The 20,481-nt window shown below is 21.3% G+C and overlaps 1 protein-coding gene and 1 further gene across 2 annotated transcripts; one reads left to right on the forward strand and one right to left on the reverse strand.

The window, feature by feature from the left end:
- Nucleotides 1-1,231: 1,231 nt before the first annotated feature.
- On the reverse strand, nucleotides 1,232-1,357 carry Bm15579. The gene has a single exon (XR_006227964.1). The product of XR_006227964.1 is annotated as a pre-microRNA Bm15579 (primary transcript).
- Nucleotides 1,358-1,866: 509 nt separating this feature from the next.
- Bma-ida-1 (Uncharacterized protein) lies at nucleotides 1,867-19,461 on the forward strand (the record flags this gene model as incomplete). Its single annotated transcript, XM_043077760.1, has 17 exons — nucleotides 1,867-1,999; nucleotides 7,562-7,612; nucleotides 9,438-9,688; nucleotides 10,989-11,124; nucleotides 11,359-11,541; nucleotides 11,802-11,909; nucleotides 12,473-12,650; nucleotides 12,974-13,077; nucleotides 13,245-13,315; nucleotides 13,581-13,861; nucleotides 13,991-14,048; nucleotides 14,474-14,621; nucleotides 15,609-15,769; nucleotides 16,705-16,809; nucleotides 17,412-17,578; nucleotides 18,576-18,694; nucleotides 19,319-19,461. The coding sequence occupies 17 exons, from the start codon at nucleotides 1,867-1,869 to the stop codon at nucleotides 19,459-19,461; spliced, it is 2,397 nt and encodes a 798-aa protein (XP_042933694.1).
- Between the last annotated feature and the right edge of the window lie 1,020 nt (nucleotides 19,462-20,481).

The following is a 20,481-nucleotide window of genomic DNA, read 5'->3' on the forward strand; positions in this document are numbered from 1 at the left end:
ATCTTTAAATATTAGCATAACAAGGGTCAAAAACAAATTATTAGATATTTTGTCAAAGAGAGCATGTCATATTAATCACTTTTTATTACATCAGCTGTTTCTTATCTAGTTTTCAACTAAAACACTGCTTATTATAGTTCAGACTTCTCTATTACAACTCAAATAAATCAGTCCAAATAATTTTAGATTAAAAAAGATGAAAAAAAAAAAAAATCTAAGCTTAGAATTGTCAATAAATCAGCAATGAGACAGAATTTTTCGCTATGATCCACCTAATTCAAAACACAGCACAAATCATCGTAGCAAAGCGAGATATGACACCCGGTTTTGCCGGATTTAATGGGCTGTCTAGACTGCATGCAGCGGGACACAGTGCAAATACTAGTTCCCAGACGTAAATGAAAAGTTTTGATACTGAATATTAGGGTTGGTGGGGAGAATATTTTGGCTTGAAGATGAAATTGGAGAGATGTTAAGCTCTTTCTCTATTTTCTATGTGAAATTCAAAATTATCATCATTTTTGTCATATTTTCATATTTATTCCCAGTGATATTCTTCTAAACTTGTGTAAGTCGGTAAAATAGATCTAAAATTATCCTTTAATTTATCTCCACAAAACTAACAATACCGCTATTTTATACTGAAACATTCACTAAAAAGAAAATGGAACATTTACAATAATAATGTTAGGAGATTTCGAAAAAAAAAAAGAATAACAAAAGGAATTTGAAATTTAATTTTAAAAGAAAAAGCTTAATTACAAGAAATTTTCTGAGAACTGAAGAATTTTTGTGATCTTTTGCGAAGAGAATTGACTGAGATTTTTTGATCGTTTAAAAACTATACCTATTTCTGAATAATATAACTCTATTTTATCATCTATCGATTCATTATTCATTTATTCATTTCTTATTCTAATTTTCATTTCATATCGGATAAATGATATTGCATCACTGTTGAAATTATCCAAATATTTATGCTCGTTTATAGTCTCCAGCAAAAAAAAGAAGAAAAAAAAAGTAAATTGAAATTTAATGGATAGATAAAATACATAAAGTTAATTAGTAGCGCTTCAAGTTTACGCTGCATGCATGAATGCGTGTTATATATTTTTATGTGCAATCACATTTATTAATATAAGCTAAATGGTATTTTTATTAGAATAATGCTCACCTAGCATTACTTTCATTTATCTGTCATGAAATGTCATTTCATATCAGTTATTAAGCCTTTGTGTATGTGGGTGTGTGTATGTATGTGTATGTGTGATATCTACCTATTTCATCGGATCTACTTTCTCAATTTGTGCACATGCACACATGCACACATGCACACACACACACACATACACACACATACATATACATACATACAAATAAACAAAATACTGCCAATTGTATATAGCCTAAAGTGTTTGATGCTAGGGTTGTAATCAATAAGAAAGAAATGAGCCAAGTGCCTATAACTGAGAATGAAAAAGGTTTTGTTTGATAATAAAAAGATAAGGCAATGAAGAATATTGAAGAGAGATGAAAAGTTTTTTTTTTTTTTTTTTTTTCTCTTTTTTTTTTTTTTTTTTTTTTTTTTTTGCTCTTTTCTCGTTGTCTACTATGAAGACTTTAGCCCAAAATTAAACATAGCCAGATTCTAAATAGTGCAAAAAAGCTATAACAACACAAAATGCATATATATATGTATGTATATATGCATGCATGCATGCATTGCATGCATCTAGAGTAGCTTTAGTTGTTATGTTAGCAAGAATGATAGGCTTGCTGTGATATCTTCTCCACCCCAAAAACGAAACGGCGACATTGTGTTAGTTGAGAAAGGTTTGCAAATGGCGACAAGCGGTTGACGACGGTATGTTAGCAGATCGGCCAATTTCCGGTGCTGCTTCAAAAACATTTTTCATTTTAATTCAACAAATTATCCATCCTGTTACTATTATCATTTTCTTTCTCTTAGCTGGTACTGTTAATACCAAATCAGCTAACGGTAGGTTATTAATGTTTCTTCTTTTTTTTTTGTTTTTTAGAAATAATTATTTAAATAATAAATTAATTAATTTTATTTTTAAAGGAGTGATTTTTTTTTTTTTTTTTTTGTGTAAATAAATGATATGAATTGAGAAAATATTTGATGAAAAGATGAAATATAGTGAAAATTTTTTGATAATAAATAAATAAAAGTGAAAACGACTTGAAAAAGGAAAAAAAAAAACAAAAAAACAAACAAACAAACAAGCATTGTGATTTAATAAATATTACTTATGAATTATTGTGAACACACAGAAACAACAAGGTTATGGTAATCTGATATTATTGAAAATATTGAAAAATTTTAATAAATCAATCAATAGAAAACAAATGAAACAAATCCCTCTGAAATTTTAATATTTCCTTAATAGATTAGCAGCCAAAAAGCTTTTCAACAATTCTCTAATTTATTTCACTTAAATTACTTTCATCTCATTTTTATATTTTCATACAAAAAAAAAAAAAAAAAAGAAAAAAAAAAAGAAATCATTTCGAATAAGTTCATATAGATGTGAAAAGTTTATCTTTGATCATCAGTTTTTACTGGTATAGGAATAAATAAATAAATCGAGTTGAATTAGATAATCTAAAAAGTTGAATAAAAATTGAAATTTACTTTACAGGAATTGAATTATAGAAAATATAATTCAATGAACCTAAACTACACTTATTTTCACTACATTGTTTTCAAAAAAAAATAAATAAATAAATAAATAAGAGAAAAAAATTTCAATTTGTGAGCTTTTTTTTTTTTTTTTGAATTTTATAATAATTCAAACAGGAATATAATATGGTATGTATGTATATGACATTCAGTCTTTATTCCTTTCAATCTTTTAAGGTTTGTTTCTATTATATTCAATTTAAAATCGATTTTAGTAGGATTGAGAGTTGTGTTTTAATTGAAAAAATAGAATCCCATCCTCTTTTTATTCCCTCTCTCTCTCCCTCTCTCCCTCTCTCTCTCTCTCCTTCAATTTCCGTTTAATTACATCATGTTTGCATATCTTTTTCACATACTTCTATTAGCATTTTGTAAAACTAAGATCTTTTCAGATAAAAAAAGAAAAATGAAAAATTTATTAAATATTGAAACAAAATAAGAATTATAGAATTTAATTAATAATTAAAATATATGCAAATTCATTTATCAATAATAATTATTTGCTACACAGCTTTTCTGATTTATTATTTTCTCATTTGACGTCATGTGCATTCACAATCAACGTATGCTTAAGTGTTAGAATTTGAATGATGTCAAATTTAATTACTGATATATCGAATTGATAAGACTTATTACTGATATATTAGATTGATATCACTTATCCATTAATATATGAATCAAATAGATGTTGAAATTAAACAAAATAAAAAGTAACAATCATTACGGATGGATTAAGAAATGCTAGTAATTTCAGAATAAAAAAAAAAAAAAAAAAAACGGAATAAAATAAACAAAATTTTTTTTTTCTTCATAAATTCTTATTTGCAATTACATAAATGGTTTGAGCTAAATTAAAATTAAAATTCAAAAGTTATAAACTGTATTGCAATGCTAATACTACTATATTCGCCAATATAATACAAATTTTACACTTTTTTTTTTTTTTAATTACTAAATGAAAAATAATTGAGCTAAAATTATAGGAACACTCAACAAAACGCTTATAAATTCTTTTATTTCATTCATTTTTACAATATACTTTTAAACAAATTTTTCGCAATATTTAAAATTTTTTTAAATTTTTCTAAAAAAAATAATACTTTTCAAAGATTTAATTTAATTTAATTCGTTTTTTTTTTTTTTTTTTTTTTTACTAAAATATAGAAAAATTTTGTTACAATTTTTTTTTTTCTTTTTGAAATGAAAAAAAAAAAAAAGATTATAAATTGTTATAAGTAAAAAAGTTAAATTTTGATATTATAAATTAATTTTATAATTTTTTTATACATATGGTATATTACTTACTTTTTATTTTTTCTTTCATTTCATTTATATGTAGCGCTAGAATATTGATTTTTCTTTTTTTTTTTTTTTTTTTTTTATACTGCACTTATTTTATGAATTATTTTTTGAAGTTTCGAAATGACGAATTTATTTTTAAAAGAAAAAAAGTTGTTAATGGTTGCTAGGTGACACATTAATGCTATATAAGAAAGCATTTAAGTGTTTCTTAAGATAGACAAAAAGGAAACAAGAAAGGGGAAAAGAAAAAGAGAGAGAGAGAAAGAGGGAGAGAGAGAGGTAAAAAAAAAAAAAAAAGTTATATATAAAGAAATCCATAATGGTACATTTTAAATGAATGAATTGTCATTTGCATTAACAAATATATGTATATATTACATATTCATTTCTTTCATCATTTTGACTATAAAATGATAAACAAGCTATAAAAATTGTTGAGAGAGAAAATATGAAATGCAATATAAAGAATGATTAGTAGTACTGGAATAGTTATTATTATTTATTTATTTCCTTTCAGATTAAATAGGTGCTATTTGGAAAGCAAGTAGAAATGATTGCTGCTAAACTCATTAGTTATTCAGAATTGTATTTTCATTTTTTCAATAAATTATTCAAATAAGATGACTTCCTGGAATTATATTTCAGAAAGTCTAAAATGAGATTATGAAAAATAAAATATAATATATGATGCATCATTCTATTATTAGAAACATTTTCATTTACATACTCAATAAATAGTCATCGTATAATTGATAATAAATTTTTTTTTTTTTTTTAAATAAAATATTAATAAATGAAAAAATGATATGATGTTACTACTTATTATTACTACTGCTAAATAAAATGATGATATCATTAAAATGCATACAAATATAAATTTTTAAATTAATTTAGATTAGGATTTGATTATTTTAAGAGATAGAAATTATTGATGTAAATGGTTATATTATCTAAACAATTAAAAATGAATTTTATTTAGTATCTAGTAATTGAAGCTATTAAATTAAGAGTTAAATTTGTTAAATATTAATTATATGCGACAGAACTGTAACTTATTTATATAGCTTAATGATTAATTACTGATTAATATGATTATTAATTCATATTATTTATTTCTACAATTAAACATTAAAAAAATACAATCCTAAGTTTTATAAAAAAAAAAAACTGAAATTTTGATTGTTTTTTCTAAATAAATTCTACTCCGATCATCAAATATCATAAATATTTTTTAGATAATTTTATTGAAAAAAAAATTTTAAGTTTTATTTTTGTAATTAATCATGAAATGATCTATATTATTTTTTTTTTTAAAAAAAAAAACATTATTGTTTATCTTTCTATCTTTACAGTGTTCATTTTTGATTTTAATAAGCTTCAGTTCATTCCTTTTTTATGCTGATGTACTTTATAAACCAGATTAAAATTAGTTATATTAAATAAATTGCTTCAAAAATTTTTACTTCTTCTTCTTCTTCTCTCTCTCTCTCTCTCCCACATTTTTTCTAACATAATTAAGAAATGCTTTTAAACTTATTTGAGAAATTTTCAATTTTCATTTCTGAATGATATTGTAAGTAAGTAAAGAAATGAATAAATATATTTAAAAGGAGCTTTTTTTTTTTTTTTTGCACTATTCTCTTTCATTTCTGATTTCATTTAAAAAAAGTTTACTTTTTTTTTTTCTAACACTTTCAAAAACTATAATATAATAATAGCTAAAATTTCTAAATTAGTTAATAATATTTAATTCAAAAAAAAAGTAATTATATTTATGCATTCGAATTTCATTCATAAAATAAATCAAAACTGCTACTAAAAATAAATAAATACATAAATAATTATTGACTTCAAAAATTTTGAAGTCAAAACTTCAAGAAATACAAACACAAATGTGAATGCAAAATGTTTTCGACTTTGTTTGACAGAAAAATTTTCATTTCCACTTTATTACTATTATTATTATTATTATTATTATTATTTATTACTATTATTATTATTATTATTATTATTTATTTATTTATTTATTTATTTATTATTATTATTATTTAAGGCGAGAGATATGAGAAACAAAAATTATTGCTTTTGATGTGACATTTTAATTTATACGATAATTCTAAGCTATCATCTAGTTTAATTATAATTTTTAAATGTTTATTTCATTACAAATCAATCCCTAATTACTAATATGAATAAATCTCTAAGCTAATCTCATTTTCCAATTCCAAAAAAAAAAAAAAAAAATTGAAGGTAAATAATAAGAAGAAGAAAAGAAGGCAAAATTAGCATACATAAATTGGAATTCATAATAAAACTAAAATTTTGAACAAGTTAATAAGGCTTAAAAAAAAAAATTACTATTATAATTCTTTTAATATTTAATTTTGTTTTTATAATCAATTTTCAAATTACATTTAACTTTTATTTCAAAGTAATACTAATAAGTAAATCATATAGTAATACATATAAACAAATAAATTTAATATATAAGTACTAAACTGTTAGTATTTAATCATTTCGATTGTTAATTATTGAATAGATGCATTACTTTTTTTTTCATTTCATTTCATTTCATTTTATCTCCTCATTTGCTCTCTTTTTTTTTTAAAAAAAAAAAAAAAAAAAAAAAAAAAATTATAAAAATGATTTGAAGATTGAAGCTAACATCTTATTAGCAAAGCATCACAAAATATTTATATTCAATAGCTCTCTAATTAAATTCTCTTACAAAATATTTGACGCAGAATTAATGATTTCTCTCTTTTTCGTAATCATGCAAAGAACTAAAATACTAATTATTTTTGGTGACTTTTTTTTTTTTTTTAAATGAAATAAATAAGTATGATGCAAAAAAAAAAAAAAAAAAAAAAAAGGAAACTGGAAATTGCACTAATGGAAAAATTATACTCTTTTTCTAATATGACTAAATTTAGTTTATCTTTTTTTCTTCTTTCGCCTTCTTTTAAACATTCTTCTGTTTTTCTTTCCAGTTTAAAATTTAATTAAAAATGAATTTTGTTTTGTCGAATTGTAGATTATTTTAAATGCTAAAAGTTTTTGTTAATATTAAGATAGCAATAAATTTATTCGAAATGAATTAAAACAGTTTTGATTATATTATAAATGTTTTTGTTAAATCTAATTTTGTTGATAATAATTTTTGCTATTTTCTATTTTTTTTTTTTTTTTTTATAATCGATGCAAACGTAAAAGTAATTTTAGTAGCTTAGTAAGAGGAAATAAAATGAATGATAGTCTTTTATTGGCCAATAATGAAAGAATTAATTATTATTTAAGCGCAAAATGAGCTTTTTCAATTCAGCAAAATTGTCAAATTGCAAAATTTTAAAAAGTATTTCTTGTTGATTGCATAATTTGATAAATTTAATATAGTATCTATAGTTAAGAGAAATGAAAAAAGGACAAAAATGCGTAATATCAATTATTTCCAATTTAATTCTTAATTAAACTATTAATAATCATTTTAACTTTAATTAGTTAATTAATTAATTAATTTCATAATTTCTTTAATAAATAATCAATTTTCTTTTTTAGGTTGCATTTTGTATGGTGAGATATGTGAAGAAGACGAAGTTTGTGTGCAAGGTTTGTTATTTCTTTTTTTTTTTTTTTTTTAAATTTATAAAAGAAAAAAATTAAATGAAAAAAAAAAAAAAACTTTAATTTCATTGGTAAACAGATGCGTACAATTATGTTTTTGATTTATTTGCTCAATTTATTTTAAATTTTAAATCATAATTTCATAGAATCTTAAGATTGAATTTAATATTTTCATTAAAAATGTAATCTAATATTGATTCTTTAATTTAATCTAATTTAATTTAATTCATTCAATTAATTTTTTTAATTCATGTATTAATTGATAAAAGCGCAAAAGATTAAAAATTTTTGTATTATTATATTGATGAAAACAAAATTTATCAAATTAAAATATTTTTGAAAACATTTCTTTATCAATTACTAATCATTTTTTCATTTTATCTGTGATAAAATTTTAAGTGATAAAATTAAAATTTTCATCTGTGATAAATTTAAAGCAAAAAAAAAAATCAGACAGTGATAAAATTTAAAATTGATTTTAATTTTTAAAAAAAAGAAGTATCAAATTTTAAAGAAGCAACAATTTTTGTGTGAATAACATTGTTTTAAATTCATTCATCAACTTTGTTCCTTCTTTTTTTTCTGTAATATTTTACTAAAAAAAAAGATGGGACAGGTATTTTAGTGCATATTACATTTTTCTTACAAGTACAGGTAAGTGAATTAGAAAATTTATCCAATTTCATTAATATATCAACGATTATTCATGGAATATTTAATTTCTTATATTTTCTTTTCATATTTAATATAAAAATTAATTAACAATTTTTGAAATATTTTCTTGTTGTCTTCTACAAAAACAAATTTAAAAAAAAAAAAAAAATTCAAAATGCTAATTATACAATTATTAAACTATCATTTAACATTATATTTAGCTTCAGATTTGGCAAATCATTAGAAAATGATAGAAAGAACAAAGCTAATAATAATAAATATATTATTAATAATAATATCTATAAATAGTAGTAAATAACAATAAGTAAATAAATAAATAACAACAAATCAAAGATTAATAAAAGTATATGTATGATAAAATGTCATACATTAACGCAAAACAAATTTTTTAATACAATTTATTGAAAAATTTATGCAAAAATTATTTACATAAATTAAAATTAAAAAAAAAAAAAGAAAAGATATTATTGCTATACAATTATCATTTAAAAAAAAAAAAAATTTAAAAAAAAAAAGGAAAATAAAAGAGCGAAAACTTTGATCTTTTAATTTATTTTAGCAACCACCGTAATTTTAATTTTTATTCAAATTTTACTTATTAATTTTACATATTAACAGGTGAAAAAAGTAAAGGAAAAAGAGGTAATTTGTACACATTATGTACATTTATTCATCATTTAATATTTAAAAAAAAAAATTTTTTTTTTTATTTATAAAAAATATAATTTATGCATATATAATTCAATGATAATATTAAAATGTTAGCACCTATTAGCCAACTTTTACTATTTCATTTATTTTCTAATTAAATAATTGATAAAATCAAAATGAATTATAATAATTTAGATAATATTAAAATGCTAGCACCTATTAGCCAACTTTTACTATTTCATTTATTTTCTAATTAAATAATTGATAAAATCAAAATGAATTATAATAATTTAAAATTGGTGTTAAATTTCAAAAAAAAAATTTTCTTTTTTATTATAAATATTATTGAAAATAAAAAAAAAAAAGAAGAATATATATACATATTTTTTTGATTCTTTTTTGAAATAGATGATTTGGTGAAATGTGTAATTAATTCAGAATTGAATTTAAATTTCAAAAAAAAAAAATTTTGTTAAATTTTTAGATGGTTTATTTGGTGAATGTGCATCAACAACAGAACATGTTGCATTGATTGTTTTAAATCCGATTGATTATATTTTGAAAAAAGTATTAAGCAATCAATTAAAGCAACTTAATGAAAATGGTTATATGCTGGAAGATGCTCGAGCACAATGTCTTATTGCATATTTCAAAGTGGTTTTAATGCTTCAACTCAGATACGATCGAAATTTTTGTAATGTTGCTAATCCGGAAAATATTTGGCAAATGTTACAGGTTAATTTTACCTTTTTTATTTTCTTTTTCTCTTTCTCTTTCTCTCTCTCTCTCTCTCTCTTTTTTTTTTTTTTTCTTCTCGATTCTATTTATTTGAATAAATTTATTAAAATATGCAAAGAAGAAAAAATTTTTAACATTGGAATTAACTAAATGATAGTGAAATAATGAAAATGGAATATTTATTAAAATTTTTTTTTTAATTTAATTTAATAATTTAATTTTTTTTTTTTATGTTTTGTTTGTAAATTTTTTAGTTTAACTGTAGCAATCAAATTAAAATATCATTTCATTTCATTTTTTTTTTTTTTTTGATTGTAATTTATTGAATTTTTCATTTAATCAAAAATGTAGCAATAATGCAAATTAATAATAAAATAATCAGTAATTAAGAACTTTGTATTTATTTTTGATTTTTGAACATTTATTTTGGCTTTTTTTTTTTTTGAAAAAGCTTTTACACATTGATAATAATATTTCGTTTTATTTAAATTTGACAAATTGATTTAATAATTTAATATGCATTGCATAGTATATTATATTAGAATAGAAATCCAATGACAGGGATATAACAAATATTTATTCAATAATAAATTAATTCAGTAAACATGTTGTTTTCTGTTAAATATTGATTATAATTTATAATGGAAAACATCAGAAATCAATCCTTTTAATAATAATAGTAATATTATTTTTATTTAAATTTGATATCATTTTAAAATTGATTTAATAATTTAATATATAACACATTATATATTATATATGTATATTCTTCATTTTCTTTTGTTTTTTAAATTTTTTTTTTTTTGAAAAACTAACAATTTTTTTTACTTTAAAAAAAAATTGCTTTTTTTTTAAATAAAATTTTGTTTAAAGTTTAAAAATACAAAATTATCTTTTTTTTTTTTTTTTTCTTGACCACATGAAAAATTTAAAGAAATATATGATAATGAATGAAATAGCTTATTTCATATGCTTGAAAAATTTTTATGAAATCATTTTTTCCATTTTTTTTTTTTTTTTTTGAAATTTATGAAATAACAATTGAAATTATTGATGCAACAAGGAAACATTAAGGAAATTATCAGCTTCATTTCCTTGAAGCATTAAAATTGATAAAAATTGTATTTGAGATGATTTTTTCGATATAAAATTTTGTTTAGTTTACAGATTTGCGAATCTATAATTTCATTTCTTTAAGATTATATTGTTATAATGTTTAGGATAATAAAAAAAAAAAAAATTGAATTTGCTTTTCAAAATTAATTTTGATGCTAAAAATGAAATTAAACTATTTTAGTCAATAAAAATGGCACTTGCCAATGATGTCACAGATATTCAAAGTGTCAACTCAAATAAGGAATTGTTGAATAATTTCATCCAGCAACAACAACAACAACAACAACATTATCAACAACAACAACAACAACAAATGGGTATCGTTAATAAGAATTAATGCATAGAGAAAACATCTAGCAAATTTCAATTAAATTTTTAAATTTTAAATAAAATTACATCATTTGTTGTTTACAAAAAAATTAATTCTATACAGCAATTACTTATTTACTGCATGGAAGTTAATTTTTATAATAAAATTTAAGAAAGTTAATGAGAAAATTTTGCTAGCAAATTTTATATTTTATCTTTCAGATTTTACAGGTGTTTTTTAGATTTTATAGGTGATGTGACGAGTGATGATGAGGATAATAACGAAAATAATTTCAATTCAATTCCCAAAAGACAATTATTTGATGACAATAATAATTTCAAAGCAAAAATATGGAAGGACACTGAAGAAAAATTAATTGATAATGATGGAAATATGCTAGCGGTAGAAGCTTTCATGCCATCTGGTATAATTGCTTTAATTGCAAATTTTAAATGTAATCAAAATTAGCCAAAAGAAAAAATTTCACTCTAATATTCATAAAAATTAATCAATGGTCTTTAAAATAAATAAAAAAAAAAAGATTTTTTGTTTTTTTTTTTTTGCTTAAATAATCACAATTCAAAATTAGTCGCAAATTAAAAGAAATAATAAAAAACAAAATAATACAATGATAGTAATTCAAATTCATTAAAATGAAATTTAAATTAGTATAATTACTTATAGCATTTCCAAATTCTGGTGAAGAAGAGGAAGAAGAATCGTTAAATTTTGTTGGCTATCATGCACCTGTTTTAAAAAAAGATATCGAGCATCTTGGTAATCAAAATACAGGTTAATTACATTTTTAAAAAATTAAAAAAACAAAAAAAAAAAAAACGAATGAAAATCTTTACTAATATTAACCCTACAGTTGACAAAATTGTGGTTAAGGGTGTGACAATGAAATGTAAAATGTGAAACAATGAATCATTCACGGTAACAAAGCAATTAATACTTTGTTTTTTTTTTTTTTTTTCGTCTAAATTTTTAATCATTTAAATTTAAATTCATCAAATTGCTCAATCATTGAATGTAGCACACTATTTGCACTTTTCATATTACTTCAATAAAATGAAAATTGTTCAATGTAACTTTTTTTTTTTTTTTTTTTCAACAACTAAATGAAATTCATTCGTTAACAAAGTTTTAGTATTAAAGTGCAAAATATCATTTTATTGAAAGATAAATAGTAATCGACAAATGTCGCATTTCAATTTAATTAAAACTAAATTCAGTTATTGTTTATAATAATTTATTTTGTATGATTTTGTTTTTTCGTTTTTTCGTTTTTTTTTTTTTTTTGCTCAGAACATTCATATTTTAAATTAAAATTTAATCATTTTTTTTTTTTTTAGGCTTGGAAAAAATAGAGCATAAAATAGTAAAAGGAATGCCATCATATCAGAAAGTAAACGGTAATCGAGTATATTTAAAAGTTGCTAAAGATTTGAATAATGATAAATTGTATCATCTTATCAACTATTTGGATTTATCAATTGCAAAACCAAATCAACTTATTTTTGATGATTTTTTGTACGTTTAATTATCATTTTTTTTCTTTGAAATTCCTTTTTTTTTTTTTTTTTTTTTTAATTAATTATTTGTTAATTTCATAAATAAATAATTATTAATTAATCTTATATAGCAAATTTAATTTAAAGATTATATAGAATTAGTAATAATTGAATTATGCTAATTAAAACATACTGATAGAAGCTTGAAACTAATCAATGATAATAAGATGTACTTCTAAGTTAGTCAATAGATCAGTTATGATTATCACTGATATCTAATCATATCATCTTAACATATCCAATCTTTACTCTTATCTACGACACTATGAAAATTTGTTACAGATTGGACGGTGATCAGTTATCATTTCGTGCTGGTCGATCAGCTCAAAGATCTTCGCAAAATGAAAAACATTTAGATTCGGTGGGAGGTATCGCAGAAGATGTTTGTAAGTTAAATTTTTTTTTTAAAAAAAAATTTATATTACAAAATTGGAAAAATTTTCAAAATTTAAACTTTTGTTGGATGAAATTTTTTTTTCTTACTGTTATTATAGATAAATGATAAAAATCAAAATTTAAATTTTGTTAGATGAAATTTTCTGTACTATTATAGATAAACGACGAAAAGATATTCAAACAGTTTCTGGCGTACACGTCGATGAAACCGGTATCGGAAGTGGAAGAGTAAGTTATATACTTTGATAAAAAAAGTAAAGAAAAAAAAGTCTTTTCTGGCATCTTAGAGAAGTTAAAGAGACATCAATTAATTAATTAATTAACTAATTTGTTTATTTATTTTTGCAATTATTAGTTATTTCTTCATTTAATTTTTCAATTATTATTATTATTTAATTAACTAATCATTTAATTAATGAATGAATGAATTAATTTGCTTATATATTCATTTATTATTGACTCCTGAAGCAATATCGCTGAAATATCTTTTCAGGAAGCGGTACCGGTTGAAAGTGAAACTCGAGATCATTTTTTTATACCAATACTTGCTGTAAGCGCATTTACACTGATACTTCTGGTGACGGTAATGGCAGTTCATCAAATCAGGGAACATCGTAAGAAGATCCGTAAATCGAATATTTCAGAATTTGAATGTGATAAATATAATGATAAGACATTACTTGCTTATCAGGATTTATGCCGATATCAGATGACTTCACATGAATCAACAGGCATCACTGATATTCATACTAATCGTTCCGGTACAACAACCTGGTACGCTTATTTAGCTGATAATTTCATTTTTTAAACAAGAAAATAAATAAATGAAAAAAAAAAAAATAGGATATGAAAAATCTGTTTCAAAAATTATAAAATAGAAGTTCAAAATTTTAAATTGTTAAGGGTTGATGAACCGATTAGTCAATCCAATCTTGATATATCAACCGGTCATGTCATTTTGGTAAGTAATATTTTGCATTTAGTATTTAATTCCTTAATTATTTTAATTAATAGTTAAAATTTTTACATTAATTATTTTCTCAAACATAAATTTTTTTCATCAACTTTTCTAATTTAAATTTCCTTTCAACATATATTCTATGAGCAAAATAATAATTTTTTTTTCTTTCTTTTTTTTTTTTTTTACCGGAATTTAACATTGAATAATAGAGTAATTTATTATTATTATTATTATTATTATTATTATTATTATTATTATTATTATTATTATTATCATTATTACTTCTCTATCTTTTAGCAATCATTTTTTTTTTGTAAAAAATTTTTGCATTTTTTCATTTTTATGCATTTCATATTAACATCAGAAAGAAAATTTCTTCTTTACATCCATTACTTCTATACTTATTTCAAATTTTAAAATTTCAGTCATTCCTTCGTGACTATTTGAATGATACATCAAAAATTGAAGAACAATGGAAAACATTGAACGAATATGCAAATGCAAATGGAATATCATCAATTGCTCGAGAAGAAAAAAATATTAACAAAAATCGAAATCTATCTTATCTTCCATGTAAGCTTTTCATCGTTAATTTAATTTTATTTTTGTTCACATAGAGAGAAGAGAGAGAGAGAGAGAGAGAGAGAGTTTTAATGCATTATGAAATGTATAAAGCTTAAAACATTTGACAATGACAAATGCTTTTGAAGCATTTCCTTTTTTACATTAGCAATTTTGCCATCACTTAAATATACCTCTCTCTCTCTCTCTCTCTCTCCCTCTCTCTCTCATCTCTCATTAAATCTAAATTGGACATCTTTTTAAGATGTGAAACTAAAGCTAAGAAAATATCGATTATTATGCAATGAGATATATTTTTCTGCTCCAAATTTCATGTGATATTAAATTAATTAAAATTAATATTATACAGTGTATCAAAACTCTTTCAAAATTATTATTATTATTATTATTCCTGAATGATAGCTATTTTACATCGATTCTAAACATTCCGGGAAAGTTACTACAAATAATATTTGATTAAATTAGATTTTGCTAGCGGTTATGCTAATAATTATTCCTTTTCAAATAAGATGAAAAACAATGAAAGTAAAAAGAAAAATAAATGAATTAAATTTTAAGCTTTCATCAGCTAACATTTCTAATAAGTAAAATTAATTTTGTTATGTTAAAAGTGACACATTGTTATGCATTAGAAAAACTATTAATCATTAAATTTTCTTTTTTTTTTTTTCATATAAAAAAATGAAATATATTTGATTGTAAAATGCAAAATGATAGTTTGAATGAAAAAAAAAAAAAAAGAAAAACCATTTGAAATATTTCTAAAATTTTATCACATTGATCATTTTTATAATCTATGAATATACTTCACTTTCTTTCTACATAAAAAGAAGAAAAGAATTTAATGATTAACAACATTTTTCTCAATACTTATCAATATATCATTTCTAATACATTTGAAAAATTAGTTTCATTTAAAAAAAAAAAAAAAAATTTCATTTAATTTAAAAAAATATCATTTAAATAATATGTTTGTAGATGATGATACATTGGTTAGTATTCGTAGCACCGTAAATGATTCCGATTTTATCAATGCATCTGCAATTCATGATTGTGATCCGAAACAAGCCAATTATATTGCTACACAATCACCACTTCCGGAAACCATAACCGATTTTTGGCAAATGATTTGGGAACAAGTTAGTCATGTTTGATGATTATTTTTAAAATTAATCATTAATTTATTTGATTTATACAGCTAATCTTTTTTTTTTTTTTTTTTCTTCATTATATGTGTATTTTGAAGTAATTCCCACTACAACTTTCCTCGTTTATCAGCTTATCATTATCATTATCCTGCTGCAATAACTACAAATGATGATAAATGTCGATCTTATCACTTGATATTATTATATCATAGTTATACTGAATTTTATTGCTTCAATGACTGAATGATAGCATTAAAACTTTTAATTTTGAATTTAAGAACTTTTAGTTTTAAAAAAACTTAAAAGTTTTAATTTTAAATACCTTTCTTCTTATCATTCATTAAAATTAACTACTTGATAAAAAAAAAAGAAAAGAATTGGTGGATAGGTAATACATCAGAAAAGATTTTAAGCCTGCTAATATCAATCAAATTTTACAAGTTATATCTCTTTTAATTAATAATATAAATTCAAAATAAGCAACTATAAAAAGGCAAAAATAATTTTAACAAATAAAATTGATTTGAAAAAATGCAATAGAATGTAATATCAAAATGAAAATTCAATGTTAACAGAAAATATTTCTTCAAAAATTACAGTTATATAAAAGTTAACAAAATGAAAAAAAAAAAAAAAAAAGAAAAAATCTTAGAAAATAGAAGAAATACAAACATATAAGATGGATCAGCTAAAAAATTATTTTTTATTTATAAATTTTTACTTCATACTAATTCAACCATTTAAATTTTATTTTACGTTGATTTAATATGTTTAACTTTTAATACATTAATCATTTAATCAATTAAATGTTAACTTTAATTTCATTCTTTTCTTTTTTCACATAAGTTTATTTTAACATATTAAATGTTAAAAATTTTATTATATAATATCTGAAGATATGAATTTTTTTTTTTTTTAAATTCTAGGCTACGGTATTAATTGTGAACTTAGCAAATAATGAAGATCAGCAAGAAGGTCAATGCCTCAAATATTGGCCTGAAAGTGGTTCACAAGTGTATGGATCTTTTGAAGTTAGTTTTATTATTTAAAATTTATTCAAAGACAAATAAAATACAAATCGAATAAATTATGATAATTGTTAATTTGTTTAAATAAAAAAATAAATAAAATGCAAATGGGACGAAATTATTAAAAAAAAAAAAAAAAATGCAAATAGAAATGGAACAAATTATGATAATAAGAAAAGAAAAATTATGCAAAAAACAATATTTTTAAGAAACTAAAAAAATTATTAATTAATATAAAAGTATTTCATTTCATATACATATAAAATTTTTTCATATTTATTTAATATTTGTACAATTTTGCAATGATATCTTAATTGTAATCACAACAATAAAATTAAATAAAATTAAATTGCGAAGCATTTGCATCATATTTAGTTATTGATAAAAAAAACATTGCAAATTTCAACGTTTACAATAATAAACTCAAATTTAATTTTTATTCAATACAGTTTAAATTTTCATTGTGCAATGATCATTTATGATCTTTTAAATAAATATACAAACATATGCAAATATTATTACTTACTTAATAAACTTTTGAAAAATTGCATTTGTTTGCAAAAAATTATTAATTAATTTTAAATCATTTTTTTTTTTTTTTTCAGATTCATTTGGTATCAGAACATATTTGGAGTGAGGACTATTTAGTACGATCATTTTATTTAAAAAATTTGAAAACAAACGAAACTCGGACAGTAACACAATTTCATTTCTTGACATGGCCTAAAAATGGAGTACCACCGAGTGCAAAAGCTTTACTCGATTTTCGCAGGTTACTTTTTAATAATAGTATAACTTAATTCATAGGAAAAAAAAAATATATATATATATAGCAATTTCAGTATCTACTTTAGACTGTGTAAATATAATATTAGAAAAAAAATATATTTTTTAAATATATTAAAGTATATTTTAATATATATAATATATATTAAAATATATTTTTATAATATTAAAAATTTGGCGACCTAATTTTAACGATTACTTATACTGCAATCAATAAAAATATTTTCAATTGATATTTTCTTTAAAAATCCCTACAAATAAATGAATCATTCCGATTACCTTTTCCGGATAACATTTCAAATTGACACTATATAGAGTTCATTTTTTATCATTTTAATATTGCAATTTAATAGGAGGAAAAGAAAAAAAAAAAAAAAAAAAATCGTAAAGACACAAACAGACAAACATTCCTGTTGTGACATTTCTATGTTGACAAAATAATGACCGATTGTCTGTTGCACTCATTCCGGTTGATGAGACGTTTCCGCTCGTCGATCATTTTTGTGGATTAGCAATTTTGTTCTCGAATAATTGCATAGTCACAAAAGTGATGGACGTGAAGCGTCGTTTGTTCCAACTAATCCACCACCTTTCCTTACGTTTCCATACGTATACATTCCATTGATCACAAAATTATTTTCTTTTTTTTTTTTTGTCCTATTTTTTCCTATTATTTTCTTTTTTTTTCCTAACAGAAAATTTAATCAACAAAAAAAAAAAAAAAAAAAAAATTAAAAATAAAAATAAAATTTCATTTTTCCATTGTATTATTGAATTATTTTAACCTCTCGAATTAATACTGATATATTGATTTTACATCAAATGATACCTGTCATAAATGCTAAACTTTGATATTATTAATGAATTATTATTATTATTATTATAATATAAGATAAATTTAATTTAATTATACGTAAAAAAAGTTTGTCATGTTGAGATATAATTTTAAAAAATAAAACAAAAATTTTATGATAATTTTGCAGAAAAATCAATAAATCATATCGCGGACGAGCAGCTCCAATTGTTGTACATTGTACAGATGGAACCGGACGAACTGGTACATTCTGTTTGCTTGATATGATACTGAATCGAGTTAGCAGAGGTATACTTTTAGTTTAATATGCAAATCAGGAATATATATATATATATATATTTTATTTATTTATTCATTTTTATTTTAATAGCGCCGAAATCGTTCAAACAATTAATCTTATTTTTTATTTATCATCCAGCCACTGTTACTCAAACATATAATAATAATAATAGTAATAGAAATAATGATAATAATGATAATAATAATAACAATAATAATAATTAATAATAATAGTAACAATAATAATAATAACAACAATAATAATAATTAATAATAAACAGTAATAATAATAATAAACATTATTAATAATAACAATTAATAATAAATAATAATAAACATTATTAATAATAACAATTAATAATAAATAATAATAAACAATATCAATAATAAATCACATGTTAGTAAAATTTATACGTTATGTTAATGCGCTAACCTTTAAAATGCAAAATTGGTTTCATTAAAATTAAAAATAACCATGCAAATTCATAGATTACTATTTTATTGGAAATGTCATTATATGCTATTCAAAATATAGTATAATAAATAAAAAAAAAAATTTTAAATTTATCTTAGATTAAATTTCACTTCAAAAAAAAAAAGATTTCAAAAAAAAAGTGTTTACTTTTTTAACAGGTGTGAAAGAATTGAACGTAGCAGGTTCATTGGAACATTTACGTGATCAACGTCCATGCATGGTGGAAACTTGCGAACAGTATAAGATGGTTTTTGTTTGTTTAGCAGAAGAAATTACTGCTATTGTAGCTGCATTATCATAAACAACAAACAAAAACAATAATAGCAACAACAATAACAATAACAACAACAACAACAACAACAACAACAATAGCAACAACAATTAGTAACAATTAGAATCTCAAATAAATGGCTAAAATTTACATTAGTAACAATAAAAATTTTTCTATCCCACTTCCCCATGTTTCTTTTTTTTTTTTTTTTTGCTGTTCTCATTTATTTTATTTCTAATTGTTGCTAATAATTATTTTGCAGAAATAATTGCTTGTTGAAATTGTAATCTGAAGTTTTCATTTTTTTTTTTTTTTTCACATCAACATTTATCATATCACTGATCTCCGTGGATATATATTTCCTCTCTTATCTCAAACAAAACTGTTCAATCGAATTTAAAATAATTAAAAATGCTCGATGCTGATTGAATGCCATGCTAATTACATTAATGATAAAGCAAAATTCAATTATATTGCTACATAATAATACACATTTGATAAATTTATGCAAAATTTCTCTGACAACAAATGGTTAACATTTTTAATTTAATTTATGTTAAAAGAAAGAAAAATCATTTCAAACAATGCTGAATTCACTTTCTTTTTCTCTTTCTGTCTCTTTTTCCCTCCCTCTCTCTCTCTCTCTCTCTTTAATATATTTTAACAAAAATATGAAAATTTTTTTAAATGTTTATACAATCAAAAGCATTTCGAATTAATTTCAAACTTTTCCATTATCATTGAAACATTCAATTTATTTTTAATTTTTTGCAAAATGCATATTAATCATCTAATTATTCTTACAAATAATTTATTAGTTGAAAGAAATGATTAAATTATCGGACAAAAAAAAAAGAAAAAAACATTTTCTTCATTAAATTAAAATCTTTATAATAAAAAAAAAAATAGGAAAAATAATTTTTATAATCAATTATTTAATTGAAATAAATAGCAGATGGTAACAATTACCATGAAAACACAAAAAGAAAATGACAATTTTAAAATGGCAAAATTTCAAAACTTACACAATCGATTGATGTAGAAAAATAT

The sequence above is a fragment of the Brugia malayi genome (genome assembly GCF_000002995.4).
Source record: "Brugia malayi strain FR3 genome assembly, contig: Bm_v4_Chr1_scaffold_001, whole genome shotgun sequence".
Classification (NCBI taxonomy): Eukaryota; Metazoa; Nematoda; class Chromadorea; order Rhabditida; family Onchocercidae; genus Brugia; species Brugia malayi.